This window comes from Blastocystis hominis, assembly GCF_000151665.1.
Source record: "Blastocystis hominis, Singapore isolate B (sub-type 7) whole genome shotgun sequence assembly, scaffold_0".
NCBI lineage: Eukaryota > Bigyra > Opalinata > Blastocystidae > Blastocystis > Blastocystis hominis.
The window spans coordinates 1,153,636-1,180,910 of NW_013171815.1; the positions used below are offsets into that span (position 1 = coordinate 1,153,636).

The 27,275-nt window shown below is 39.6% G+C and overlaps 11 protein-coding genes; 6 read left to right on the forward strand and 5 right to left on the reverse strand.

Moving 5' to 3' along the window:
• Positions 1-503: 503 nt before the first annotated feature.
• Positions 504-1,389, forward strand: GSBLH_T00006060001 (uncharacterized protein; the record flags this gene model as incomplete). Its single annotated transcript, XM_013038572.1, has 5 exons — positions 504-527; positions 560-596; positions 627-1,106; positions 1,138-1,305; positions 1,358-1,389. The coding sequence occupies 5 exons, from the start codon at positions 504-506 to the stop codon at positions 1,387-1,389; spliced, it is 741 nt and encodes a 246-aa protein (XP_012894026.1).
• Positions 1,390-10,458: 9,069 nt separating this feature from the next.
• Positions 10,459-11,295, reverse strand: GSBLH_T00000375001 (uncharacterized protein; the record flags this gene model as incomplete). XM_013038573.1 has 3 exons in its annotated part: positions 11,169-11,295; positions 10,917-11,138; positions 10,459-10,887 (listed from the first exon to the last, which is right to left on the reverse strand). Exons 1-3 carry the CDS (start codon positions 11,259-11,261, stop codon positions 10,459-10,461), a joined length of 744 nt encoding a protein of 247 aa, XP_012894027.1. The 5' UTR covers positions 11,262-11,295.
• Positions 11,296-12,011: 716 nt separating this feature from the next.
• On the reverse strand, positions 12,012-13,147 carry GSBLH_T00000376001 (uncharacterized protein; the record flags this gene model as incomplete). XM_013038574.1 has 5 exons in its annotated part: positions 13,093-13,147; positions 12,868-13,059; positions 12,710-12,837; positions 12,481-12,680; positions 12,012-12,449 (listed from the first exon to the last, which is right to left on the reverse strand). The coding sequence occupies exons 1-5, from the start codon at positions 13,101-13,103 to the stop codon at positions 12,012-12,014; spliced, it is 969 nt and encodes a 322-aa protein (XP_012894028.1). The 5' UTR covers positions 13,104-13,147.
• Positions 13,148-13,651: 504 nt separating this feature from the next.
• Positions 13,652-14,827, forward strand: GSBLH_T00000377001 (uncharacterized protein). XM_013038575.1 has 5 exons: positions 13,652-13,773; positions 13,811-13,921; positions 13,952-14,329; positions 14,360-14,506; positions 14,539-14,827. The coding sequence occupies exons 1-5, from the start codon at positions 13,735-13,737 to the stop codon at positions 14,788-14,790; spliced, it is 927 nt and encodes a 308-aa protein (XP_012894029.1). The 5' UTR covers positions 13,652-13,734; the 3' UTR covers positions 14,791-14,827.
• Positions 14,828-14,898: 71 nt separating this feature from the next.
• Positions 14,899-15,767, forward strand: GSBLH_T00000378001 (uncharacterized protein; the record flags this gene model as incomplete). The annotated part of the gene is made up of 8 exons (XM_013038576.1): positions 14,899-14,967; positions 15,001-15,091; positions 15,123-15,205; positions 15,236-15,341; positions 15,374-15,430; positions 15,463-15,503; positions 15,535-15,560; positions 15,590-15,767. 8 exons carry the CDS (start codon positions 14,899-14,901, stop codon positions 15,765-15,767), a joined length of 651 nt encoding a protein of 216 aa, XP_012894030.1.
• A 12-nt stretch (positions 15,768-15,779) lies between these two features.
• Positions 15,780-17,561, forward strand: GSBLH_T00000379001 (uncharacterized protein; the record flags this gene model as incomplete). Its single annotated transcript, XM_013038577.1, has 7 exons — positions 15,780-15,905; positions 15,937-16,178; positions 16,207-16,452; positions 16,484-16,576; positions 16,608-17,049; positions 17,085-17,240; positions 17,271-17,561. 7 exons carry the CDS (start codon positions 15,780-15,782, stop codon positions 17,559-17,561), a joined length of 1,596 nt encoding a protein of 531 aa, XP_012894031.1.
• A 2,086-nt stretch (positions 17,562-19,647) lies between these two features.
• GSBLH_T00000380001 (uncharacterized protein) lies at positions 19,648-20,757 on the forward strand (the record flags this gene model as incomplete). The annotated part of the gene is made up of 5 exons (XM_013038578.1): positions 19,648-19,836; positions 19,867-19,942; positions 19,974-20,293; positions 20,317-20,430; positions 20,461-20,757. 5 exons carry the CDS (start codon positions 19,648-19,650, stop codon positions 20,755-20,757), a joined length of 996 nt encoding a protein of 331 aa, XP_012894032.1.
• Positions 20,758-21,143: 386 nt separating this feature from the next.
• On the forward strand, positions 21,144-21,622 carry GSBLH_T00000381001 (uncharacterized protein; the record flags this gene model as incomplete). Its single annotated transcript, XM_013038579.1, has 2 exons — positions 21,144-21,194; positions 21,224-21,622. 2 exons carry the CDS (start codon positions 21,144-21,146, stop codon positions 21,620-21,622), a joined length of 450 nt encoding a protein of 149 aa, XP_012894033.1.
• Positions 21,623-23,024: 1,402 nt separating this feature from the next.
• GSBLH_T00000382001 (uncharacterized protein) lies at positions 23,025-24,681 on the reverse strand (the record flags this gene model as incomplete). XM_013038580.1 has 7 exons in its annotated part: positions 23,025-23,138; positions 23,170-23,371; positions 23,411-23,636; positions 23,667-24,300; positions 24,334-24,441; positions 24,474-24,539; positions 24,571-24,681. 7 exons carry the CDS (start codon positions 24,679-24,681, stop codon positions 23,043-23,045), a joined length of 1,443 nt encoding a protein of 480 aa, XP_012894034.1. The 3' UTR covers positions 23,025-23,042.
• A 262-nt stretch (positions 24,682-24,943) lies between these two features.
• On the reverse strand, positions 24,944-25,400 carry GSBLH_T00006061001 (uncharacterized protein; the record flags this gene model as incomplete). Its single annotated transcript, XM_013038581.1, has 3 exons — positions 24,944-25,117; positions 25,155-25,288; positions 25,319-25,400. The coding sequence occupies 3 exons, from the start codon at positions 25,398-25,400 to the stop codon at positions 24,944-24,946; spliced, it is 390 nt and encodes a 129-aa protein (XP_012894035.1).
• A 1,310-nt stretch (positions 25,401-26,710) lies between these two features.
• The window catches only part of GSBLH_T00006960001 (uncharacterized protein), a gene marked incomplete at both ends in the record, with an annotated part of 1,843 nt that continues 1,278 nt past the window's right edge, over positions 26,711-27,275 (reverse strand). The window contains one exon of the mRNA XM_013038582.1: positions 26,711-27,232. Coding sequence (XP_012894036.1) covers positions 26,711-27,232 — 522 coding nt within the window. The remainder of the gene's footprint in view (positions 27,233-27,275) is intronic.

Below are 27,275 nucleotides of genomic sequence, written 5' to 3' on the forward strand. Positions count from 1 at the left end.
TTTTGGCATATATTTCTAGAAATAGTATGCAGCAGTATCGAAGCAAGTTATCCAGTGGTTTTGATGAGTGTTCCTTAACTAAGCTCATTTCCACCCAACCATTTTACTACTTATTTTATATCATGAATGTCATTCATTTGTGGCTGTTACAAAAATGGAATAGTTCAAATACAACCTTTCGTTGAAACACTATATAGCAATAGAACACAGTAGACTGGATCTGTCTATAGAAACAAAATGAACGTAGTGAAAGAAACAACAACATGGCTATCCCCTTCTTTGTCCCTGAACTACCACATGATAATACATCCCGACTGTGAGTTATCTCCATTGAAACAGCTGGATCTCACAAGAATAGGTTTTCTTTTGGTATTGTTTGCTTTCACGCGATGCAGGCTAATATTATATAAGAAATAGAGATAAGAATTGTTCAATTTGGAAAAAAGAGGATTTGACACATAACAAGAATAAGTCCTATTATTGGAAAAGCAGATATCTTACAAATGGATAGCATCGAAGAGAAATCGGTAAACTGCACACTCTATTGACTACTTTGTAGATAAATAAAAAATACTGCTTGAGGGAGAGTATTAGTCGTAGGTGTGAATTCGAGGAGTTGATCGTAGTTTGTATTGTCTGTACTCTTCTTTCCATAATATTTGTTTATCATTGGAGGCCTTTGCCGAGTTTTCCTGTCGCTGAATATTGTTACGATGTTCCACGTATTAAAAATAATACTGAAGTGTTCTATGTTGGGAAAGATGCTTGTAATACTATGAATCAAACGAGCTTCGCAATTCAAAACTATTTTGGCTTAGTTTCTTTACAGATCGAGAGTAACAGCTTCCAATTTGTAAATTCCTTTGTATTGAATACTTTACCGAAGTTGAAGGAGATTCAAATAGGAGACAATAGTTTTGAGGGTTTATCTAGTCAGAGTGGCTATCGATTCAGCATTTCCAAATGTACTGAGCTGAGTTCTGTTTCTATTGGGAGAAAGTCATTTTCTCAGTATTCTGATGAATTTGAGATTCGAGAATGTCCTTCTTTAGAGCGGATCGTCCTCCAGGGATTCAACTTCCAATTGCCTCGCCTGGTGTTAGATGGTACTTCTTTTGCTGCCAACGTGCTATTTAGAATCACTTCATTTAACGAAATTGTCTGTTTTCGAAATCGGTCCCTCGAGTTTCTGGAATACGGAGCAGTTTGAAATCAATAGTTTGCCGAACCTACAATCGATCACAATCGGTGATGAAAGTTTTAATGGAGCGATACAAGATCATTCATCTTTCCAAATTGCAAACTGTGGGGAAATAGAATCTGTTATTATCCCCAATTCGAGTTTCCTCTTTTATAGGTCCTTTACCATACGCAACTGTTCAAAGCTAACAACCATCATTATTGGAAATCCAGAGAGCACTTCGTCATCCTTTTATCTGTCCGATCTATCAATCGAGGGTAATTCTATGTTTGCTATAGGACATAGATCTACCGATGTTACAGCAACTGGAGCTGGGAGGAGGTTCATTCTATCAGGCAAGTCGAATATCATTGCAAAGTAGGATCAAAGCTATTTTTCTAAAGAAGATTTACTGGAGTTACCTTCTATCTTTTTCGGTGTAAATGCGCTGTATGGATCTTATGATAAAGAGAACGTGTTAATCATGAAAAGTAGGAGAAAGGAGGATTAAATCATTGATAATAGACCTTCCACGCTTACATTCGATAGTTTCTGTTGGTGGTAGTTTCCACAATGTTCGTCATATTGATCTTTCAAGTGGGTCAATCGATACATCACTAGAATATAGATATTTTGCTCTTAGATAGAGTATTCCTCCCTGAGTCGTTCAATGCAGTATATTCTTCGTCAATAAGGAATGTATCGATTGCCTTGGCCTCTCTCATCCATCATGTAAACGCTTCTAGTATCGATTCGTTACCATCCACAACGAAACACTTATCTATTCCGGATGATTTGTGGTATAACGAGACCAGTTTTTCCAGAATAATAAGTCGATTTAGTACCTTGGAGGAATTGGATGTTGGAGATCGCAGCATGAAAATGATAACGAAGTTTGACTTGAGCGGATTGAACTACCTAAAGAACTTGAGAATCGGTAAAAACAGCTTTACAAATGCAGTTAATTCGTATGGAAATGATCCATCACGATCCTTTGAAGTGACGGCTTGTTCTGTCCTCCAGAGTATATCAATTGGCGATTACAGTTTCAGCGATTATGCCTCTATTCTTCGCATTGAGAATTGCTCTATGTTGGAATCCATTCAATTTGGTAAATTGTCGTTTGTGAATATCCGAGAAGTATATCTGAAGAGTATTGTATCCAAAAACCCTCATTAGTAGACTTACTTCAATTGAAGAGCATATCGTTGGAGGAACATTCTTTAGTAGGTCAGTATTCTCAATCATCGAAATATTATGAATCATTGGTTGTACTGAAAGGTAATCTAAAAAGAAAGGTGGTAAATCTTAGATCTGCCCTTACTCCAAACAATGTATTCTTCAGGTTACAGTTTCCTGTTTTACCGCCAAGTTGTGATGGAAAATATCCCTTCTGCGTCGAATGTGTCTCTTGCGCATTCCTTCGGTTATGTTTTCAAGAAAGAAATAAAGAGTAGCGAATGATCTGATTTTGTAAAATACAGATGTCCACACCCACTTGGAAGAGTATGTGAAGGTCATGATGGATGATACATGTATGGAAAGAATATACATGGAATCTCAGGAAGACACTATTCAAATTGAAAGTAGTATTTGTGAGGAATATCTACTTCCATTCATTCCATGGAAACCAAACTCTTTGGGCAAACATCTTGTGATAGACAATGATAATTTTGCAAATGTCGATAGATTTGAAATTATTGGAGAAAATACCATAGAGAGTCTAAGGATAGGAAGCAATTCATTTACAAAACACAAGAATAGTTATGGTAAAGATGATTCTCGATCATTCAAGATATCGAATTGTGACAAATTGGAATCTATTGAAATCGATCAATATAGTTTCAGTGATTATTCTGGTAAATTTGAATTGACAAACATTCCATCATTGAAATCATTGAGAATCGGTATAATTGGTAAAACTTCATCAAATTTCTATTATGGTTCACTAATTATTCAAGGTAATATACTAAATTGAACACAATGATATTCTAGATTTACCAAATTTGATAACAATTGAACTTGGAGATTATACATTTGGATGGTCCAATTTAGTTGATATTGAGAGTATTATTGATAATAATCACATAATTGATCAATAGATCTTCCGAAATTGTTATCTATACAATTAGGATATTATTCGATATTTGGTAATTGGGGATTTGATTCATGTTCCTTAATAATGAAAAGTATTAATTGATAATATAAATGATGATAATACTTGTATAGATCTTCCTCTATTAGAATCAATTATATCAGATAAGTATTCTTTATGGTCTCCTCGTCGTGTTACATTACAAAGTATATATATTCATTTAAAATGATACTAATAATGTCTAGATATTCCTAAATGTAAAACTGTGAAACTACCAGATGCATTGAAATATGTAATGAAATCATCATTATCTATATCGAGTAATGAATATTGAATCGATTTCGATGACTAGATGTTCATTCTTCATTATCTTCGATGATTGAATGTCGAACAATACCTTCTGGGTTTTCTTCATGTTCCTATTTATCGAAATTGTCAATGTCATCACCACTATTATCGATTCCAAAAGAAGCATGCAATTCTGAATCCTTAACGATATTTGATTTGAGTGCATTCAAACTTCTTCAATCGATAGAAATAGGTAATGAAAACATGTATCATACAAATTCATTACTAATCGATAACATAATTCAATTGAAGACTATACGAATAGGAAGCAATTCATTTACAAAACACAAGAATAGTTATGGTAAAGATGATTCTCGATCATTCAAAATATCAAATTGTGACAAATTGGAATCCATTGAAATCGATCAATATAGTTTCAGTGATTATTCTGGTAAATTTGAATTGACAAACATTCCATCATTGAAATCATTAAGAATCGGTATAATTGGTAAAACTTCATCAAATTTCTATTATGGTTCACTAACGATTCAAGGTATCATTATTCTATCTATCATTAATAATACTTTAGATTTACCGAAATTATCATCATTAATAATTGGAGATAATTCGTTTGCTGAAGCTAAATCATATAATGTAAAACAATTGAATTCACTGCTATCATATGAAATAGGTAATAGTTGTTTTAGCACAATAGATACATTCAATATTGATAAATTGAAATTATTATCAAGTATAAAGATAGGAAGCAATTCATTTACAAAACACAAGAATAGTTATGGTAAAGATGATTCTCGATCATTCAGAATATCAAATTGTGACAAATTGGAATCCATTGAAATCAATCAATATAGTTTCAGTGATTATTCTGGTAAATTTGAATTGACGAACAATCCATCATTGAAATCATTGAGAATCGGTATAATTGGTAAAACTTCATCAAATTTCTATTTTTCATCATTCTCAGTTCACGGTAAAATACTAAATTGAACACAATGATATTCTAGATTTACCAAATTTGATAACAATTGAACTTGGAGATTATACATTTGGATGGTCCAATTTAGTTGATATTGAGAGTATTATTGATAATAATCACATAATTGATCAATAGATCTTCCGAAATTGTTATCTATACAATTAGGATATTATTCGATATTTGGTAATTGGGGATTTGATTCATGTTCCTTAATAATGAAAAGTATTAATTGATAATATATATGATGATAATACTTGTATAGATCTTCCTCTATTAGAATCAATTATATCAGATAAGTATTCTTTATGGTCTCCTCGTCGTGTTACATTACAAAGTATATATATTCATTTAAAATGATACTAATAATATCTAGATATTCCTAAATGTAAAACTGTGAAACTACCAGATGCATTGAAATATGTAATGAAATCATCATTATCTATATCGAGTAATGAATATTGAATCGATTTCGATGACTAGATGTTCATTCTTCATTATCTTCGATGATTGAATGTCGAACAATACCTTCTGGGTTTTCTTCATGTTCCTATTTATCGAAATTGTCAATGTCATCACCACTATTATCGATTCCAAAAGAAGCATGCAATTCTGAATCCTTAACGATACTTGATTTGAGTGCATTCAAACTTCTTCAATCGATAGAAATAGGTAATGAAAACATGTATCATACAAATTCATTACTAATCGATAACATAATTCAATTGAAGACTATACGAATAGGAAGCAATTCATTTACAAAACACAAGAATAGTTATGGTAAAGATGATTCTCGATCATTCAAGATATCAAATTGTGACAAACTGGAATCCATTGAAATCGATCAATATAGTTTCAGTGATTATTCTGGTAAATTTGAATTGACAAACATTCCATCATTGAAATCATTGAGAATCGGTATAATTGGTAAAACTTCATCAAATTTCTATTATGGTTCACTAACGATTCAAGGTATCATTATTCTATCTATCATTAATGATATTCTAGACTTACCAAATTTGATAACAATTGAACTTGGAGATTATACATTTGGATGGTCCAATTTAGTTGATATTGAGAGTATTATTGATAATAATCACATAATTGATCAATAGATCTTCCGAAACTGTTATCTATACAATTAGGATATTATTCGATATTTGGTAATTGGGGATTTGATTCATGTTCCTTAATAATGAAAAGTATTAATTGATAATATAAATGATGATAATACATGTATAGATCTTCCTCTATTAGAATCAATTATATCAGATAAGTATTCTTTATGGTCTCCTCGTCGTGTTACATTATACAGTATATATATTCATTTAAAATGATACTAATAATGTCTAGATATTCCTAAATGTAAAACTGTGAAACTACCAGATGCATTGAAATATGTAATGAAATCATCATTATCTATATCGAGTAATGAATATTGAATCGATTTCGATGACTAGATGTTCATTCTTCATTATCTTCGATGATTGAATGTCGAACAATACCTTCTGGGTTTTCTTCATGTTCCTATTTATCGAAATTGTCAATGTCATCACCACTATTATCGATTCCAAAAGAAGCATGCAATTCTGAATCCTTAACGATACTTGATTTGAGTGCATTCAAACTTCTTCAATCGATAGAAATAGGTAATGAAAACATGTATCATACGAATTCATTACTAATCGATAACATGATTCAATTGAAGACTATACGAATAGGAAGCAATTCATTTACAAAACACAAGAATAGTTATGGTAAAGATGATTCTCGATCATTCAAGATATCAAATTGTGACAAATTGGAATCCATTGAAATCGATCAATATAGTTTCAGTGATTATTCTGGTAAATTTGAATTGACAAACATTCCATCATTGAAATCATTAAGAATCGGTATAATTGGTAAAACTTCATCAAATTTCTATTATGGTTCACTAACGATTCAAGGTATCATTATTCTATCTATCATTAATAATACTTTAGATTTACCGAAATTATCATCATTAACAATTGGAGATAATTCGTTTGCTGACGCTAAATCATATAATGTAAAACAATTGAATTCACTGCTATCATATGAAATAGGTAATAGTTGTTTTAGCACAATAGATACATTCAATATTGATAAATTGAAATTATTATCAAGTATAAAGATAGGAAGCAATTCATTTACAAAACACAAGAATAGTTATGGTAAAGATGATTCTCGATCATTCAAGATATCAAATTGTGACAAATTGGAATCCATTGAAATCGATCAATATAGTTTCAGTGATTATTCTGGTAAATTTGAATTGACAAACATTCCATCATTGAAATCATTGAGAATCGGTATAATTGGTAAAACTTCATCAAATTTCTATTTTTCATCATTCTCAGTTCACGGTAAAATACTAAATTGAACACAATGATATTCTAGATTTACCAAATTTGATAACAATTGAACTTGGAGATTATACATTTGGATGGTCCAATTTAGTTGATATTGAGAGTATTATTGATAATAATCACATAATTGATCAATAGATCTTCCGAAACTGTTATCTATACAATTAGGATATTATTCGATATTTGGTAATTGGGGATTTGATTCATGTTCCTTAATAATGAAAAGTATTAATTGATAATATAAATGATGATAATACTTGTATAGATCTTCCTCTATTAGAATCAATTATATCAGATAAGTATTCTTTATGGTCTCCTCGTCGTGTTACATTACAAAGTATATATATTCATTTAAAATGATACTAATAATATCTAGATATTCCTAAATGTAAAACTGTGAAACTACCAGATGCATTGAAATATGTAATGAAATCATCATTATCTATATCGAGTAATGAATATTGAATCGATTTCGATGACTAGATGTTCATTCTTCATTATCTTCGATGATTGAATGTCGAACAATACCTTCTGGGTTTTCTTCATGTTCCTATTTATCGAAATTGTCAATGTCATCACCACTATTATCGATTCCAAAAGAAGCATGCAATTCTGAATCCTTAACGATATTTGATTTGAGTGCATTCAAACTTCTTCAATCGATAGAAATAGGTAATGAAAACATGTATCATACAAATTCATTACTAATCGATAACATAATTCAATTGAAGACTATACGAATAGGAAGCAATTCATTTACAAAACACAAGAATAGTTATGGTAAAGATGATTCTCGATCATTCAAAATATCGAATTGTGACAAATTGGAATCCATTGAAATCAATCAATATAGTTTCAGTGATTATTCTGGTAAATTTGAATTGACAAACATTCCATCATTGAAATCATTGAAAATCGGTATAATTGGTAAAACTTCATCAAATTTCTATTTTTCATCATTCTCAGTTCACGGTAAAATACTAAATTGAACATAATGATATTCTAGATTTACCAAATTTGATAACAATTGAACTTGGATACAACACATTTGCCGCTTCGCTATCAACAGAAATATCAAGTAATGGTATTTGCTATTTTATTAGAGTAGATAATCCGAAGTTGGAATCAATCTCTTTGGGTAAGTATTCATTACGTGGAACGGAAAGTGATTCTTGTTCATTATCAATGATGAGTGAGAATCATTTTTTGTTGATTCCTTGTAGATCTCTATGGATTAATTTATTTAGGTTCTAAAGGATACAGTTTTGATTACCCCAGGCAGGCTGTGATCCACAGTATATGAATCACATTCTATTTGAATATAGACGTACCAAACCTGAAAACAGTAGAATTGAAGTGTGGCTGGTCAGATCCATTTACACATGTGACGACAAAGTCCATAGTTAGTACATCTCATTTTCTAGTTGTGTAATAGATGTTTCTTATCCTTTGTCCAAGTTTTTCCATCTTTAATTAGTTTATTTTAGTTGTGTATTGTGCTTAATTTGTTTGTTCCTTATTACTAATATGTCTATAACTAAATCTTCGATTTATCAATGCACTTCTTTTGTGATTCATGAATTGAGTATACACGAAGAAGTACTTTTATTCAATGCATATGTTTTTTTATCGTGTAATGGACTCAGTCGTACCACAAACTCTGTTTCTACAACATGATATAACACATTGCTTTTTAATTTAGGCACTATAAAAGTTTTACGCTATGCTATTTTATACATGTATTCTCTACTATTCATTTGAAATAGCTGACCTCCAATAAGAAAATGGAGGCGGCTACATAAATGGATACTTGATAAATGTATATAAATTTAGAGCTGTTTTAAAAACTCTCGATTGAGATATGAATGGAAAAAGAAAACCCAATTTTGAAACAAGGAATGGATAAAAATAGATCAATCACCCGGATTTGTTTTTTGAAAATAAAGAATATCGTTTAAAGAAACAGTGGATAAGATAGTATATTTGTTGACTTGAATATAGCCCTTTTCAACATAATCAAAACTACAAAAAAGAGGCTTATGGGAAAGTGAAAATACCTCAGCTCGAACGTCTGGTGATATCATTTGATTTTCTGTTGGAACAGGGGTAAAGAATGAATGTAGAGTGGCAGAACTACAACAGATAAATAAATACCTTACTTAATATAAGTAAGAAAAATCCCTGAAACTATATTATTCAAGGAATAATAAAATCAAAATACTAATCTTTACTTTATAGTTATAGATTCAGGGGCATGAAGATAAAGTATGGAATATATATTACCATGGATGAAAATGAGGTACAAATGGAATTCCTAATACATGGTCAAAATAATATTCATTATAATAATAAGTGAACATATCATCCAAAATGGTAATATATAATCTATATTACCATAATTTTTCAAAATATACTTATATTCGTATTGAACAGAATGGTTTGAAATAGGATGAATCCAAGAGACAATTGTAAATGATCAATGTTCAAAGAATGCCAAATGCTGATCATAATAACACTGAATTGATATAATAATTGTATTGGACTGTGATAATACTAAAGAATGAAGTATCATCTATTTCATGTAGTGAATCAATTGAAAACTATCAATATCAATAGTAATTCGTTCACTCAGAAAAAGAATTGATTTAGAAATGATAAATCGAAATCATTCCACACACTGAATACTTAATCATTGAAATCCATTCACATTGGTACAATCGAAAGTGCTTCGTTCGATGTCTATTCTATATCTTTTGTGATCAGAAGTATTGATATGATACAGAATACATAATAATTAGATCTTTCAAATCCGTGATCCATTACATGTGGTAATTATGTGTTTGCTGCTTCCTCGTCAACTATTTTCAAAAGTATTGAATGAATATGAATGAAATAATATTCTAAATCTTCCATCATTACAATCCATTCAACTCGGTCTTGCAGTATTTTGTGGACAAAATAAAGATGGCTCAAGTTCATCATGTGTGCCTAATAATAATAATAATAAGAAGAAGAAGAAGATTATTATGATTTGAAATGATTGTATGCTGATCTTCCAATGCTAAAAACGAATGATTCAAAAAATAAAGATACATTACCCATTCTTGTCGTTCAGTGACATTGGAAAGTAGTACTATATAGCGCGTGTTTATATCTTCAAATACTTTAAGTGTTATTTTGCCATGTCTGTTCAAGAAGTTCGATTGAAATTTCTCTGAATAGTATTGTTAGATTGATTTCTATTCATTCTCGGATGTTTCTCTCATCCTCGTTGATCTTGCTCATATCAGGTAGTACTTCATCGTATTTCCATGTGATACAACTCCCACATTACTGAATTGTATTATATATATGTATTATTTCCATTTCCCAGTTTGATACTCTCAGATCCAAGATTGTACTCGTTGATTCCATTCTATCATCTCTCGAATCTTTTCTTTCCTATCTACACCCTTTACCCAAATTCAAGCTCTTTTCTATCATTCAAATCGCCACTCCTTTCTCTACCATTTCATTCATAACAAACAATCCACGCCTTTTCTATAGTTACAGGATCACGATGATATTTGTTCTCAATTACATACAATCGAGCTTCCCACAAGTATTTTATTCCGTCATTCACACTCATATTAAAGTTCCGATCTCGGATTCCTTTATACTGGCATTCCGCACTTTTATCCTCTGCATCCTTACACTCCGGACCTCTCTCTCCTCTGGACTTGAATACCACGCCCTTCACTCCAATCGCCCTCGCGAATCGCTGATAGCACGACCAATACCAGTGAGGTGGATACGCTTCAATGAAATAGCTGTGTCTTGTCATGAAAAGCATGTTCGCCACGCCCGTTCCGTGAACCGCGAACAGCACATCCGTTCCGATCATTTGCTTGATTCGCTGATCGACCGGTAGCTCTTCCAGCACAATATCGTCGTACGTGTACTACATCCCATGCACTCCAATCCGCCTACATAGTCCAGCAGCTTCTGATTGATTCGCTGAACGAACTTGTCGTGGTTCTCGATCAACCGAATCGTCGGTCGCCGAACCAAAGTCAGCTTAAGCTTGCTGATTCGTGAAGTGGGAGGGAAATAGTTCGCATAAACGTACGCAGAGGCGCGGAAGAAATCGGCGGACAGTTCCGTTCCGATGAACGAGCCGCTTCCTTTGGGCTCCCAGTTCCGAATAAACGTCTATCCATGATTCATTCGACGCATTCTGACGATGATTCGATCGCAGAGCAGGTTGTGATTCGCACTGAGCTCCGGATCGGTGTAAGGATGCAGCAGTGTGGGTCGATAATGCGACGGAAACATGCGGAGCAAAATGTCCAGCACTTGCCGATTCCACGCCGTAGGCACTTTTTCGCGCTGATTCGCCACAACCAGCAGGCGCTTGAACTAGAGACACACAGAGGGAGGAAGGAGTACGGCAGGGAATTGCTCTGGGTGGAGGGCGATAGAAGCGAGATAGGAAGTGCCCTCCAGAAACTGGTAAGCGTTCCAGACAGAGCGAGGATGAGCCACCAGCAAACCCAGCGGTGTGGAGGGGAATTGCTTGTGGGGAATGGTCTGCTGAACCAGTTTGTATGCATTGACTAGGATGCAGACCAACCAAAACCCGTACAATAAAAGTCTTTCCACTTGTATTTCGTTAGAAGGTCCGTGATTTGCTTCTCTGACTTCATGTACAACGTCACCTGACCGTTGCGGACGTTGACACACGCGTTCGACACAAATACATAGTTCTTTGTATCCATAAATCGACTGTACCCGTTCGACCTACCTTTCAGTCCTCGCCAACATCGAAATACTCCTTCCAAAACTTCTCCAACTCACTTTCCAGCGTCCTAGGCCTTATTTACACTCCCGGAACAAACTTGGAGGCATTCGCGTAGATTCGACTTTGGATCTCAGAAATATCGTCGTACCAATCTTCCTTCAGAAAGTCAATCCCCATTTTATCCTCCCACAACTCCCCTGTTTCATTATACACAAACTCCACCGGTTCATGCACTTTCTCGTCAAAGGCGTAGTCATAGGCCCAATTTGCAAACCGAGATTTCGCTATATCTGGAACAACGTCTTCATGGGGCGTCTCTGTACTCGGGACGGAAAATAGCACTTCTTTCTTCGTGTCAAACCCCTTCGTAGAGTAAAAAACAACAGGAACGTCATGTTTGCTAAACGCTCACCACTTTCCAGAATCCTATACACAAACACACCTTCCACTCTTTCTGGAGGCGCTGCCCATCTTTTGATCGTTTCCAGCGCTTTCTCCTCCACTTGTCCATAAATGAACAGCTTGAACTGATAAACCCAGAGAGCAGAGAGGATGGTGAAGATCACCAAGAAAAGAACCTGGTGAATTTGCATGACTTTAGAAATCTGCCAACTCCAGTTCAAACAAACACAGAAATCTTTCCTTAATTCCATTACTTCTCTCTCGATCCCGTGAGCGGTTACCGTCAGAATCTCCAACTGATCGCCTGTGTCCTTTTCTCTCTATCTCTCACACAGTCCAAAAGCACAATACCTCCGTTCCCGCAGTAAACACTTCCTTCATCAGATTCAGGGCTTCCTCGCGATCCAAGTCCACGTAGGGCTCGTTTCGGTTCTTCTTTGCTACACAGCTGTCAAGAATGGGAATGATGTGGCTTTGTGCAGAGCCCTGAACTGCGTACTTCATTAACTCGAACGAACCGATAGCGTCGTAGCTGTAAATAACCCCTTGACCTACTCTTGAGTTCAACCAGAGTGAATACCGTTTTCATCCAATCCACAAAGAACGTTGAACGCATAGATCGGGAAAAAACGGCGATTGTATAGCGTGTTGCTCAGAAGAGCAGCTACGGCGCTTGTTGATATTTCTTCGCGATGATTATATTTGTATCTGATTATTAAACACAATTCTATTAGCAACTCTTTAATATCGTATTCCAGAGTTCGAAGTAAGGTTGTCATATCTGTCCAGCACCCAGCATTTCCCAATACACACACACTTGTGAGGGGATGCAAACGAGACACATTTCGACTCAGTATCTCATATCCTTGTGTTAGACGAGTATCAGCTGCAATTATTACATAATCTTTCCCAGCGATTGCTGCTACCGTACTGTACGATTATCCACTAGCAAAACCTTCTTACCCACCATTCATGTCATAAGGCTCAAATTCGTTTCTTCTTACTTCGTGAATAGCTTTATTGCTCCTAAAGAATCACAGAACAATATTCAAATAACGTACATCTTTGTAGTTTATGAAGAAGAAAGAATTGAATAGAAAAGCAGCCAAATTATGGAATTCCGAGAATGGAGAATGCGTTTGGAAAGCAAGGAATAGATAGTTTAAGGAAGAGTAGAGTGGAATTATGAGTTTTGGACATTATGAATTTTACATTTATCGAGTATATTTAAGTGATGAGTGATACACGTACTGTTTAAACCACTCATCCTATGCAAATGGTAATTAACGAACGGAGCAGTGATAAGTAAGCGCATATATGTAGAGTGAACAGTGAAAACTGAGACACAATTCCTTTCTTCCAATCATCCCATTCCTCGCCATGAAAATGGGATAACAAACTAGTGCGATTGGCATGAGAACCAGGTCGAATGGATTTGGAATTTGCTTCCAAAAACCCAGCATTTCAATCCTTCAATTCTGCGAATTCCCGTGATTCTCTCAGTCTCACTTATTCAGATTGAAATTCTTGATAAAAGAATATCAACCCTTGACTCAAAGAGTTGAACTAATTCCAGCAATTTGAATTCAATATTTTGTAAGGGTGATGTCTTTCGAGAGCAGTTTAGAAAGTCAAATAGAGAAGGTAAATTCTTGTTGTCTTGAATTTTCTGACATGCTAGTTACGCCGCTGCGAGCTGATTAGCGAGAAAGAGGTGGAGGAGCTTTGTGCGAAAGCAAAAGAAATCTTATTAAGCGAAGGAAATATCCGTGAGGTCCATACACCAATTACCGTAGGTGGTGAGTGAGTAGGTTGTTTGAAGGTCTGCGGAGATATTCATGGCCAGTTTTATGATCTGCGCGAATTGTTCTTTATTGGAGGCGACATTCCTGATACGAATTACCTGTTTATGGGTGATTACGTTGATCGAGGCTATTATAGTATCGAGACGTTTTTGTTGCTTCTGGCTCTAAAAGTGCGTTATCCAGACCGTGTGACTCTTCTTCGTGGCAATCATGAAAGTCGTCAGATAACCCAAGTGTACAGTTTTTACGACGAGTGTATGCGGAAGTATGGTACTGTGAATGTATGGAAGCAGTGTGTGGACGTATTCGATTGTCTGAACCTTGGCGCGTTGATCGATGATCGCATTTTCTGTGTGCATGGCGGTCTTTCTCCCTCGATCACGACTCTGGACGCGGTATGCGAGTGTGTTCGATGTGATGGATAGGCCCGCTCGATCAACCGCGTGCAGGAAGTGCCCCTGGAGGGAGGGATCTGCGATCTGCTGTGGTCGGACCCGGAAGAAGATGTGTCTGGATGGCGCGTGAGCTCGCGCGGATGCGGATACATCTTCGGAAGCGACGTGGTGAGCAAGGTAGGCGTGGCGTGGGGGGAGGAAAGGAGTAGTTCAACGCGGAAAACAACCTGAATCTGCTGTGCCGATCGCATCAGCTGGTGATGGAGGGATTCAAGTGGATGTTCAACAACCAGCTCGTGGCGGTGTGGTCCGCGCCCAACTATTGCTATCGCTGCGGAAACATTGCGTCCATCATGGAGGTCGACGAGTATCTGCAGAGCACTTTCAAAACGTTCGACGCTGCGCCGCAGAGCGAGCGGAAGGAGCCTTCAAAGAACTTGCCGCCAGATTACTTCTTATAAGGATGGAGAGGCTCGCTGGGTGTACTTGTGTTTGTATGCATTGTTTGTTGTCAGAACAATTACATTCATACTAATAAAAAGAGGAGTAGTAGCTAACAAAATAGTGAGATGAAGCAAGTGGTCGTAGCATCGAAGAACCCATGCAAGGTAGAAGCATGCAAGAAGGCGTTTGAGCGTGTAAGAAAGCGATCGCAGGTGGTAATTGACTAGGTTTTCCCAAACGAGACATTTGAGTTTGTACCGTGCTCTTCAGATAGTGGTGTTAGTGATCAGCCATTTAGTGAAGAAGAAACAAGAAAGGGTGGCATTCTTCGTTTGATGGTGATCTGTAGGATCCATTAATCGTGTTAATGATGCACTACGGAAGTGGAAGGAAGATCACGACAATTTACCTTCCTTTGTTATTGGATTGGAAGTTTTTCTTCGGTTTTTTTCTTTATTGTAGGGAGGAGTAAAAAACGATGCGATTCCCCTCAATGACAAAGACTTTGAGGACAGTTTGATGTTGTTTGCCTGGATGGCCATTTACTGCCCCGAAACCAATCGTTGGGGTAATGTATAATTGCACCATATTGATATTTAGGATTTGGAAGAACTGGTTCTTTCTACATTCCCCGAGAGATTGTCCGTTTGGTAAAAAGTTTGCATCAATATTTGTTGTCAGTATTGTAGGTGGCGTCGAATTGGGTGTTGCTGATGATCGTTACTTTGGAGTAAGGTTTTCTAATTGTGACTAAGCAGTAGAGAGTAAATTCGGGCCAGCATTCCGGGTAGCAATGAGATTCTTCTCACATCATAGTACTGTTGGAATTCTGACAGACGAGATAGTGACACGCCGCGAGTATTATGAGCATGCGTTGATACTTGCGTTGATTCCTTTCCTTCATCCGGAAATGTATCCAATTGATTCTTTTGTTTGTTTAAGAGAACGGAATTTCCCCAGAATTTTGCCATTTCATTTCCCTAAAAACTATTAACACCAACGTAAAATGGAAGAAGAGTACGATACGGATGCGTTCTCTATATTTGTGATATCGTTTCTGAGCATTTATCTGCTTATCGCTTCTGTGTTCATTTTCAAGCGATTGAGACGATTTTTTTCCAAAGAACCTCCGGTATTTTTTCGATATTTTGATAATTAAATAGGTAGCATCAAAGAAGAAGGCGCAATTGGTCGAAGTGGAGGAAGTGGTTGTTGAGAGCCCGCTCACGACTGCATTCTGGGTGAATGTTGTTTTGGTGGTTATTTCACTTGTTATTATTTCGAAACTCCTTCAGAAGTCTGAGATTGAAGAACCTTCTTTGTTTGACCCTTATGCTACTCTAGGAATTTCTATTGGGGCAAGTGAACGCGCTATTAAGTCTGCATATCGAAAGATGGCAAAGATGTAGTCGGTATTTGTACTTGTCAAATAGATACCACCCTGATAAGCGTACTGGAAGTGTCGACAAGTTCCGCGATATTGAGAAAGCCTATCGAATTCTTACTGATGAGATTGCCCGTTCTAACTATGAGCGTTACGGTAATCCGGATGGTCCAAGCGCAGTGAAAGTGGGAATCGCCCTTCCCTCTTGGATGATGGAGAAAACTGGTAGCAAGTTGGTGATTATCGGCTATTTGCTGTTAATGATCGTTGTGATTCCAGGTATTGTGTACTGCATGTAGGTGTTTTGTTCATCGCTTTGAGTCTAGCAAAAAGAACACAAACAAGGAAGAAAAACCTAAGGTGAACCAGGAAACGGTTCAGAATTATTACTCTGGAATTCAAGAATCAACTCCCATTCAGTGGGATCTCGCTTCCTTCCTGATGTTCTAGATGCATTCCTGAAGTGTTCGCTCACGCAGAGGAGTTGCTGCAGCTAATGCCGCAGCGTCCCTACGACAAAGAATTACTGCACTATCTGTACATTATGTGTCCGAAAACGGTCGTTGGCTCTCGAATGATGTTTAAACCGCACGTGTCGCTGGAAGACGCGAATAAAGACGCGAAGGCGTTTTCGTGGCTGAAGGTGAATATCTTGGTGCATGCCTATCTGAACAATCTGGAGGTGATTCCGCAGCATCGCGAGGAGCAGCGTGTCATTCTTTCCAAGGCTCCTGAGCTGCTGAATGTGATGCTGCAGCTCGGAATGTACTCGCGTCAGAAAGGACGTCCGAGCAGTCTGAAGTTGATGAAGAATATTATTCAGTTCGAGCAGCATTTGTATCAGGGACTCTGGATCAATTCGTCGCCTTTGCTGCAGCTTCCTCACTTCACGGTGCAGGTAGGATTGAAAGATGAAGTGAACGGAAGGAAGCGAATTTGAACCGATCGAGAAACCGACAGAACGACTTGGTGGACTTTTTGCGAGCGGATCCGAAGAAATGGAAGGGACTCAGCCAACTGCTTGATGAGCAAGTGGAGGATATTAAGGAGGTGGCGCATGTGATGCCTCTTCTCTATGTGGAGGTAGGGGAGTCGATGGATTGTGAAGCGTAGCCTCATTTCGAAGTGGAAGACGAGGAGGATATTTTCGTGGGAGACATCGTGACTTGCTCGGTGAAGATCGTTCATGAAAACTTGCTTCCTGCGAATGTTTCGGCCAAGGACGTGGCTGCTGGAACGGCGAAATGGAACGAGAGCGAAGAGAGCGAGGAGGAATCGGAGAAGACGGAGGAAGTGGAGGAAGTGAAGCCGAAGGTGGCAATGACGATCGATGAATTGGATGAAATGGAGGCTCGTGTGAAGCGATTGCATATCGAGCCTGGTGTGGTGTATTCGAAGAAGTAGGGGTATCGGAGAGGAGTGAATAGCAGCTTCCCGTTCAAGATCCACGAGCATTGGATCGTGCTGCTCTCAGACGCAGAAGACAAAATCGCGTATGACTTTATCACATTGGCTGATCCCTCCGTGTTCTCGGAGCGAGTGATCGCTCGATTCCAGGTGCAGAAGGCCGGAAAGACCGTGTTCCACTTGCACTTCATGTGTCCTGTGTACATGGGACTGGATTTCACCGTGACTGCGACGCTGGTAGCCAAGCCTGAGTCGATGAAACCGAAAGTGGAGGTCAATCAAAAGGATCTTGATTTGGATAAGAAGAAGGGATTCATGGATGTAGGAAAGGTGAGATGGGGTGAGGAGTAGATGTTGAATCAGGAAGGAGATGATGGTTGGGAGAGCAGTGACGAGGAGTAGGTTGATTCTATACAGTGAGGGAAAGTAGGGATATGGGGGATAAACAAATGGTAGGAAAACTGTTTTACAGAACTACTTGTTTTGTGATATAACAGGGATATCAAATGGTTGTCTGTGTGTTTGTTGGAAACAAGAATGAAAGAGTTGAGTGATAGGATAGGATAAAATAGGATAGGACACTGAGTAGTAAGTAGTAAAACATGATGATGATAATAATAATAATAAAGATGGAATGAGATGGAATGAAATAGATCACCAAAATACAAAAGAAAAAAGCCTCAAAGGAGGATCGAACTCCTGACCTTTCGCTTACTAAGCGAGTGCTCTACCGACTGAGCTATTGAGGCACCTGTTTACCTTCCATATTATCATTATATCAGACCCACATATTTCTTTACTCATTCTATTTCACACTATTATTTACCGAGGAGAAAGATTCTCCACATTACTATTTTGAATATACAACATGGATACCGTTTCTCTGCAGCGAATAGCTCAACAGAGCATTTCTCGCAGTTTTGGGGTGTTTAAAAGTCCAACGATTGATTCTGTGAAGGAAAAGTCAATTTCAAGCTATTTCACGGACCAGGGAAAGTACTTTGTTTTGGATGGTATTTGAATAGTAGGGATGTGAAAGCGATATTGGCGTTATTCCCATTGGCTAAGGCAGAAGATAATAACCAGTTGTTTAGAAATGAATCATTTGCGAGTACTTGGAACATGTTGATGGAAGAGGAAGAAGTGGCGGTGATGCGATGTACTTTTGGTTTTTATGAATGAAGGCTTAGTGAATACTATGAATCGATTAGCTTCGATTGCCTCTGAGAATAAGAAGTATCTGCTGTTGATGCGTTCTCGTTTTTCACGATCCAATATAGTTGGAGTGGATAAGAATTTGGGCAATGAGTAGGTTTGCTGTGTTTTGTTGAGTGTAGTGATGAGAGTGAAGAATATGATGAATATGACTCGGAAGAATCAAATGAGAATGAAGAATATGACTCGGATGAATCATATTATTACTCTTCAGATTCGTATGAAGAATACCCACAGTCCAATGTATTGAATGAATCAAATGGCAAGAATCGAGAAGGAGAGAAGGAGAAAGAGGATGAAGAAGGAGACTATGACGATTATGAATATGATGATTATGAGTATAATGAAGAAGAAGAAGAAGAAGGAAGAGAAAAAGATCAAAAGACTTTTGTAGAACCTGCTGGAACCAGCGAACCTCTCCAGGTTCCAAATGTGAATGAAGTGAACAAGAATGAAGAATACGACGACTATTACTATTATGATGATGATGACGAATATGATGAAGATGAAGAAGCTTTTGTAGAAGCGAATGGAGCGAATGATCCCAGTGGAGAAGACTATGAATATAGCAGCTATGAGGACGAAAAGAACGGTCCGATTGAAGACGGCGATGATGATAATTATGATTCATACAGTGAAGAAGAAGAGTGGGAGGAAGCCCCTGCAGCCGCAACTTCCCAGCTTCCCATCAGGAAGTGAACCGCTTCGCTGTGACCCAACGAGCATTTCAAATAAACTTCCATTGATTCAATCGTCCTAATGATCGTTTTTGTATTTGCTTTGTGTTTGGCATTTGTTTGTTGAAAGGGATCAAATGTGTGTAAGAATATCCCCGAGGATATAGTAAATAGCGACCATTACATTTTCTATGTACCCTCCAAGAACAACAGTATTAGAAGGCAGTTCTATCAAGTTGCCTCTGCGTTTCTTTCAATCTTCGTCTCTAAAGAACGCTCTTTCACCTGATCGGAAGAACCTTTCCGTCTGGTTATTGTTTGCTATATTCGTTCTGTTGACTTTCCACTATCTCTCTGATAGGGATTTTTCTTTTTTGCTTGTTCTTGTCCTTTGGACCTTTCAATTCTAGACACTGAGTTCGATTGTTGGGTCATTCGGCTTTCTGCTGGGTTTGTACAAGGTCGTATCCTCTCGATCTGTTCAGGGTGCTTGCGATATTGTGGCACTCACTGCTAGGACTATCAGTCAAATCACTGATCCTCTATGGTGTTGTGAGTCTGTCTCGTTTTTTCTCCATCCTTTTCTCCGATTCCTATCTTCCCTATGACCGTTCGGGAGATTGGGTGTATCGTTGCACAGAAGGAGTCGAGGTGATTGCAATCGCCTTTCTTCTTTACTTCTCTTACCGATACAAATACACATACTACTCGTTCATTGTGAATCACTCACTGAATCTCTCAAAGCTAGGATTCGTTTGCAGGAGAAAACAGGAAGAAGAGCTGTATCACGATCGGGCTTCTTCTGTTTTCGCTGCTTTGCCTCTCGATTGTACGCACGTTGGACATGTCCCACCACCTAGATAATCCATCCAGGATTGTCCCAAAAGCAGAGTATCGACGTGTTGTGGAGCTTTTCGCACTATGTCGAAGCGATTGCCGTTTATCCACAACTCACACTATTCAGCAGGTCTCGAGTAGGATTCAAAGAATCGAGTTAGTCCCAGCACGGAGAGATTGAGGGGCTAACTTCACACTTTGTTTTCTCCCTGGCGATCTCCAGACTCTTCGCTCTGCTCTTCTGGGCAAGTTGCTGGAGAGAACTCAACGCGGGCACTCGCTGGCTTGGAAGTCGCTACGCAGGAGTATCGATTCTGCTATCCCAATGCATCCAGATCGTATTAATGGGAGAATACGTGTACTACTATGTGAAATCGTACTTTTCAAAACTCTACACAAATTCTAGTCTCTTGAATGGAACGCCGCTTGTACTACCTGTTTGTAGAACCAGCAGAGAAGATTGACAGTGTTTGTTTAAATACTATTCGATTTATGCAAAACCGTACTTTCTGTTTCACTTTTTTACTGTATAGCAGCGAAATACAGTGCAGTCCTGCTTGGAGGTCGAATGTTCAGAACTCGTATTATCTGTAGCTACGGGTGCTGTAGGAAGGCAGCTTCTGATCGAGTTACTACGTTCTGATAAATGGGGGAAGATTGTTACAATTACTAGGTTGTCATCTTTGTGATTCGTCATTCTTAGAAGAGATTATGACGTTCCAGAAGTAGACATAAAACAAGAGACAGAGAGCGGCCGATTAGAAAAGAGAGTATGTGTTTTGAGTCACAGAAGATATAGATTGTGGATTTTGAAAATCTAGAAAAGGAAAAGGATTGCTTTAATGGCAAGATGTGCGTTTTTTCGTGTCTAGGGTCCACACGCAAAGATGCTGGAGGAGCGGTAATCGATGGATATTTCTTTAAATGTAGGAACAATTTATGCATATTGATCATGGATACAATGTTGCTGCAGCAAAATTGGCAAAAGCGGCAAATGTGCCTCATTACTCTCTCTGTAGTGCCGCGAACGCGAATGTCCGCAGCTACTTCACCTATCCCTACTGTAAGGGTCTCATTGAAAAGGATCTTACTGAACTGAACTTTGACTCGCTGTCCATCTTCCGTCCTGGCGTTTTGGATCGTGGTGAAATGGCGCGTTGGAATGAAAAGCTCATTCCTTTCGGTGCAATCCCTGTCTCCGTTGTGGCTCATGCAATGCGTATTCAAGCTGGTTCAGTACTACCTCCTTGTCTAAAGAATAGAACTCGTTCTGAGCGGACAAGTCGAACCGAAGAAGGTTTTCACGTTCTCGAACTCCGAGATGCGTAAAATGTCTCTTGTTTGTTTCTCAAAACATCGTTATGACATGTTATAACTATATACTTTCCCATTCTCATAGGCTACAACCACATAATCTCCCCTCGAGTCCACTTTCCCCACACTCTCGATCGCTGTGACTTTCCCTTTCATTTTCTCAACTCCTCTCGTCTGAAAGGACATTGCATCGATCGCCGTCATTTCAATCGTGTCCTACGCGTTGCAAGACACACATACAAAACTACGTCCGACTGCAGAATCGAAGCAATCATCCAATAGTTCTTCCTGTTTCGATACACGCAGCTCATCGATACTGTTTTTCCCTAATTTGCAGCTTCTTCTCAACGTTACCAGCGAATATTCCTTTTCTAGAGACAAACTCAGCGCGTCAAACCGGTAGAACCCTCCACTTGTCGTCGTCACAATGAGTTTTTCCGAGTTTTCAAGCTGAATTCTGTGGATACCCTAAGTCATCATTTGCGTAGAATTCGATGAACAGCGATCTGTTGAGAGTCGAGATTTAGCATCGAAACATCGCCATTGGTCAGCTGAGCGCACATCACCGAAGATGTAGGACCCGAAAGAAAGAGTCTAGTCAAGAGACGAGTTCGATTCACACTTTGAATCGCAGCTGAGAAGGAAGCTTGGAGAAAACGCGCAAGAATAGGATTTTAGGAGCTGGAAACCAAACTGTTGATTCTGATAAATGTAAACGGAGTTATTCTCGCAGGCAACAAACAAAAAGCTCCCATTCGGACAATATTCGATTCTGATTATTCGACTTTCTAACATCTATGAGGAAAAGAGGAGGAGAGAGACAAATACTGCAATTTGTAACGCAGCCCTGGATTGTATGTCCAATAAATATAACTTGTATGAAGGAGTGGTATCAGACAGCGCGCGGGTAGCGACAAAACATATCGAGTTCTAAACTTAACTAGAAACCTTCGTACAAACTCCAGATGGATCCATCTCCGAGGGGACTAAAATAGCATCGAGGTCTTCAGGAGTCTCAATCTTATACTGGAGCTTAAAATCGCGACTCCATACCTATTGTTGAAAAGAATTACTATTCTTACATCAATCTTGTTTCCTTCTTCTATACTCAAAAATAGCACATCGTTTCCAACCTTCTGGATATGCTTGACCACTCCAAGGTTTTCTCCCAGCAATTTGAAACTCCATGAACCATATTTGACTCCGCCTGGATGGTGAGGCCATTTTTCTTGGTTTTGCTTCGCTTCATTTATATTGTGACTGTATCTAGTTGTGAATACTATCCAATTTCATGTACGGGCAATTCTCGCCTTTGTTGCATCTCCCCTGTAGAAAGTACTTGCAGGGGATGAGTTTTCGGTTGTCCTGCATCGGATTGTGCTGACTTAGAAAACAGTGGCATTCAAACAAACACTCCACATTTCACACCTCTAATTTAGTTCGTCTCCTTGGTCCACTCGCAATGGTACGTCATTCCGCGCGCGCAGTCGGTTCGTTCGAAGCTGCTCGCCTCCAAAAAGTCCCGCATCGCCTGTCTCTCATCCCTCCTCGTTCTCTCCTACCACCACCACGTTCTGCGGCAATTTATCGCGTCGCATCGTATCATAGTACGCCAAGCTCGCCGTCGCCACCGGCGCGGACACGCCTCCGATCACCGCCAGCGCCGCGACGCGTCTCCACGACGCCTGTTTCTTCTGCAGGATTTCGCTCACCGCCTCGTTCTGCAGCAAGCTCAAATCTCCGTTCTCCACACTCTCCTTCAGCCTATGCGTCACCTCTCTCTTCTTCTTCTTCTCCTCCTACACGACCAGCAATCCCGAGCGGAACGACGCCGCGCCCGCCACCACGCGGCCCACTTCCTCCAGCTTCATCGCCCAGCTGAAGTCCTCCGACGCGCGGCGCAGCAGCGCGAACGTCTGCGTCGCGAGCACCAGCTGGCCGCACACGAACGTGTTGCGCAGATCCTCGATGAGCTGCACGTGGTCCAGCTTCTGCCAGTCGAATTCGGGGCCGTTCCACAGCGTGGCCGCTACCGATCAGCCTCCCAACCCAAGCGCACCTTTGCTTCGCTCCTCGCGCTTCGCGCTCACCGCGATCTCCTGCACGGCGGCGGTCAGAGCGCCGATCGCCGCGTGGTGCTCGAAGCCCTCGCGGAGAAGCGTGGAGTGGTCGGGACGGGGCAGCGGACAGTCCAGAACCTTGTCGAGGAGCGATCCCTCGCCCTTTTCGCAGCCCTCCACATCCTGGTCTTTCTTCTTGAGGATGTGCAGCAGGTTTTCGAGGAAGGGGCTTGCCAGCGAGTCCTTGTTCCACCCGTTGATGCTCTTGCTCACTTCCTCGTTGGTGAAGCCCGCTTCGTGCAGCATGTGGTACGCTTCCGCCACCAGCTGCTCCATTCCCAGACCCAGACTCGACAGCGCCATGCCCGCGTATCCAGCACTCACAGAGTTGCCGATGTACGCCACGCACGGCTCGTACTCCACCTCCGTCGCAGCCTTCTTCAGAGGACCTTCGACGAGGTCGTACGCTTCGCGCTCGCCGCTGAGCAGGAAGCCGCATCCCTTCTGGAGCTCTTTGGTCGTGCCCAAAATCTCCATGGTCAGGAAACGCACGCCCTTCTCGGCTGCTTCCTTCTCACGACGAAGGTTGATTTCGTAGCCCTCGCTTGTAGCGTCGATCAGAAGATCGCCTTCCTACAAGTTCAGTTTGGGGAATACCGTAAGTACCTCCAGAGCGGCAAGGATTTTGGAGTAATTTTTCTCTGCGCTGGTTCCAGGCTTGGACATCAAAATAACCTTCTTTGGGGAACTGAGCGAATCGCAAAAGCCATTTACCTAGACCTCGAAATTACCATTCAATCAACTACATCTTTCTTTCCTGTGATTTTCTCGTCAAGATCCTTCTTCTCGGCTTGGTGCGTGCATTCCTTAATCTAAAAATTGTACACACAATAATCCACGTACCAAATCCGAGGAGCGGTGTCCAATCGACACACTCAGTCCCTTTGCTGCAAAATTCAATGCCAAATTAATGGCTCGCGTCGACAACCCGTAGATACCAATATCCGATGACATTTATTTTTATATTAAGCGTGTTATCTCGAATCTATGTAATGGCGGAAATCGGCTCGTATTTTGGAATTACCATGTTTTTTTACCGCGGTTTCATGACATATTTGATATTTTAGCGTAACAAACAACGTTATGAGCGTTTAGGATCTTGAATGAGTTCTTCAAAGGCACGACAATTCGTTATTAGATTCAATACTAAACCTGCTCGACTCATTTCTATAAAGTCTTCAACAACTATTCTATATATGTTATTATCTTAGTGTCATTACTTTGTGCTATCCTTCGGCTGGATTGAATTGAATACTAATTGAGTTATGTTGGTGTATTCGACTTTTTTCTCTTTGGTAGAACACTTCTCTGCAATTTCCTTTGTAAATATATCGAGGGCATCCTTGTCCAGGTATCCTTTCTTTTGACCATCGAGTATATCAAAGTACACCTACAAACAAAGCTGTCTGTCTGTCTATGCAACATACTCTTTTAGCAGCACTCGTGTCGAGGTGATACAGTGATAAAGCAAACAACAGGAATCGCTCATAGTTCAGTCCTTGACCCTTTCCGATGACTTTTTCCACTGCTTTTGCAAAGGCCATCGTGAGACCACCACCATCTAATATGTAGTATGTTCAATGTTGACTACTAAATTCAAGAAGATCCTCTGCTTTTACTAATCCATCTCGATTGGTGTCTAACTGAACAAACTGCGCATCGATAGAAGGCATAAGAACTACCTGGGAATAGATCATGAAGGCTGTTTCTGTAGAAAACCAGTTTTCTGGAAGTATACATGAGTCTTCATATCGCCCTTCGTTGTAGTATGCAGAAGAGGACATAGAGCTCACGCAGGGTTTGACGTATTCTTGATAGGACGATGTTAGCGAGGCAAATTGCCTCATTTCGGGGGAACTGACCAGCTCATCGACATTGATGCGAGTTGGATCAGTTGATAAGAAGAAGAAAAAGCTATGAAGCACATGAATATGATAGAAGTGAAGGAATTGAGACTAGTTTTCACACCATATAGCCAAAGAACACTGTCAGAATCGTAGCGATAGGAATGATGCGAGTAAAGAATTCGATAAATTGCTGTAGTTCTTCTCTCAGAATATATGTTGTATTTTCCTTACAAAACTCGATTACACTCCCATACAATGACCTGATAAAGTAGTAGTCCCGGAGATAGGTTTCCACATCCGTTGTAAGCACGAAAACATCATCTCCATCCAGATAACAAGGCAACTCATAGAAGAGTGACGGCGGAAACACATTTTGGGGTATAGCTGTATCCGACTGTTCAACAATACTCTTGTATTCTTTGTAGAATATGCGTCCTTTCGCATTTAGCATATTAATGAGAATCATTAGGTCCTTCAAAATGAAAAAGTGGGAAGGGACCTACTGCATTGCTTAGGAAATAAAAGCTGTTATCCTTTTTGAGCAATCGTACTGCGTTTTGTATGCAGAGAGTCCAGAATTCCTTTCTTTTCTCTTCCTACAGTGAAATCGATGTGTGATTGCTACGGGTGGCTTTGCTATTGTGAATTTCTTGATACCTTGCTGAACGCCCTTCATGAAAATGATTTCTAATTGGATTCACGAGGCTTCGATCTCTACCAAATAGGAAGCACATATCACGTGATAATCCCATATCATTCTGTGCAGAAGAATTTAAACATAATAATCCTCTTGTTTCATATTACCAATCTATAACCAAAAAATAATATTACCAAAGAATTAAAAATAATAAAACCTTGCCAAACAAACACAACGAAATGGTATCATTCAATACAACTATTTATCTCCCCGATCTGCAATAATCTCAAACAGTTTATTAATCTGCTGTTTTCCTGCAAGCAATTCGCTGTCACGCTGCGCCACTTCCGAGCGGAGTTTATCGATAACCTGATCCTGGTTTGAAATGGTATCGGTCAGACTTCGCATCTGATCTCGCGCCTTCCGATTGCTTTTCCTCTCTTCTTCAAGCTGGTGCGACAGCACCTGCACTTGCTTTCGGACATGAACGAGCTACCCATCATCCGCTCTCCTTCTCTCCCACCTCCTCCTCGAACTGCCGCTGCTGCTCGCGCGCGCTTTCCTTCTGCTTCTGCTCCGCGGCCGACACTTTCTCTGCGATAACCGAGTGCATGTTGTGCTCCGAGAGCTGCAGCGATTCCTTTTCCCGATCGAACTTCTCCTTCTCCTCCTTCATTCGCGCCTTCATCTCCATCATCTGGTGCGTGACTTCCTTCATTTGCTCCGTTGCCTGCACGCGGAGCGATTCGTAATTGTCCACCGCCGTGCGCAGCTCGCTTTCCTTCTCCATGATCTGAATCCGCAGCGCGTCGCACTCCTTCTGCGCCTCCTGCAGCGACACGGTCAATTTGCTGAGCTCCTCGCGATGCGCTCGGTTCGAGCTGTCCAAGAACCGCTCCGACACCGTCACTTGCTGCTCCACGGCGTATTTCCGCTCGCGCAGCACCGTCAATTCCTGATCGTACTGCTTCGTGGTTTGTTCTAGAAGCACGTGCAGCGCAGCGGCCTCGCTCGCGCTCTCCTTGCGCAGCAATCAGGTTGAAAGTAATAATACCCCTTTGGGT

Coding starts and splice junctions, on each gene's coding strand:
- GSBLH_T00000377001 (XM_013038575.1), top strand. CDS start 13,735: ATGTCTTTCGAGAGCAGTTTAGAAAGTCAAATAGAGAAG. Junction 13,774..13,810: donor TAGAAAGTCAAATAGAGAAG/GTAAATTCTTGT, acceptor CTGACATGCTAG/TTACGCCGCTGCGAGCTGAT. Junction 14,507..14,538: donor GAAGCGACGTGGTGAGCAAG/GTAGGCGTGGCG, acceptor GGAAAGGAGTAG/TTCAACGCGGAAAACAACCT.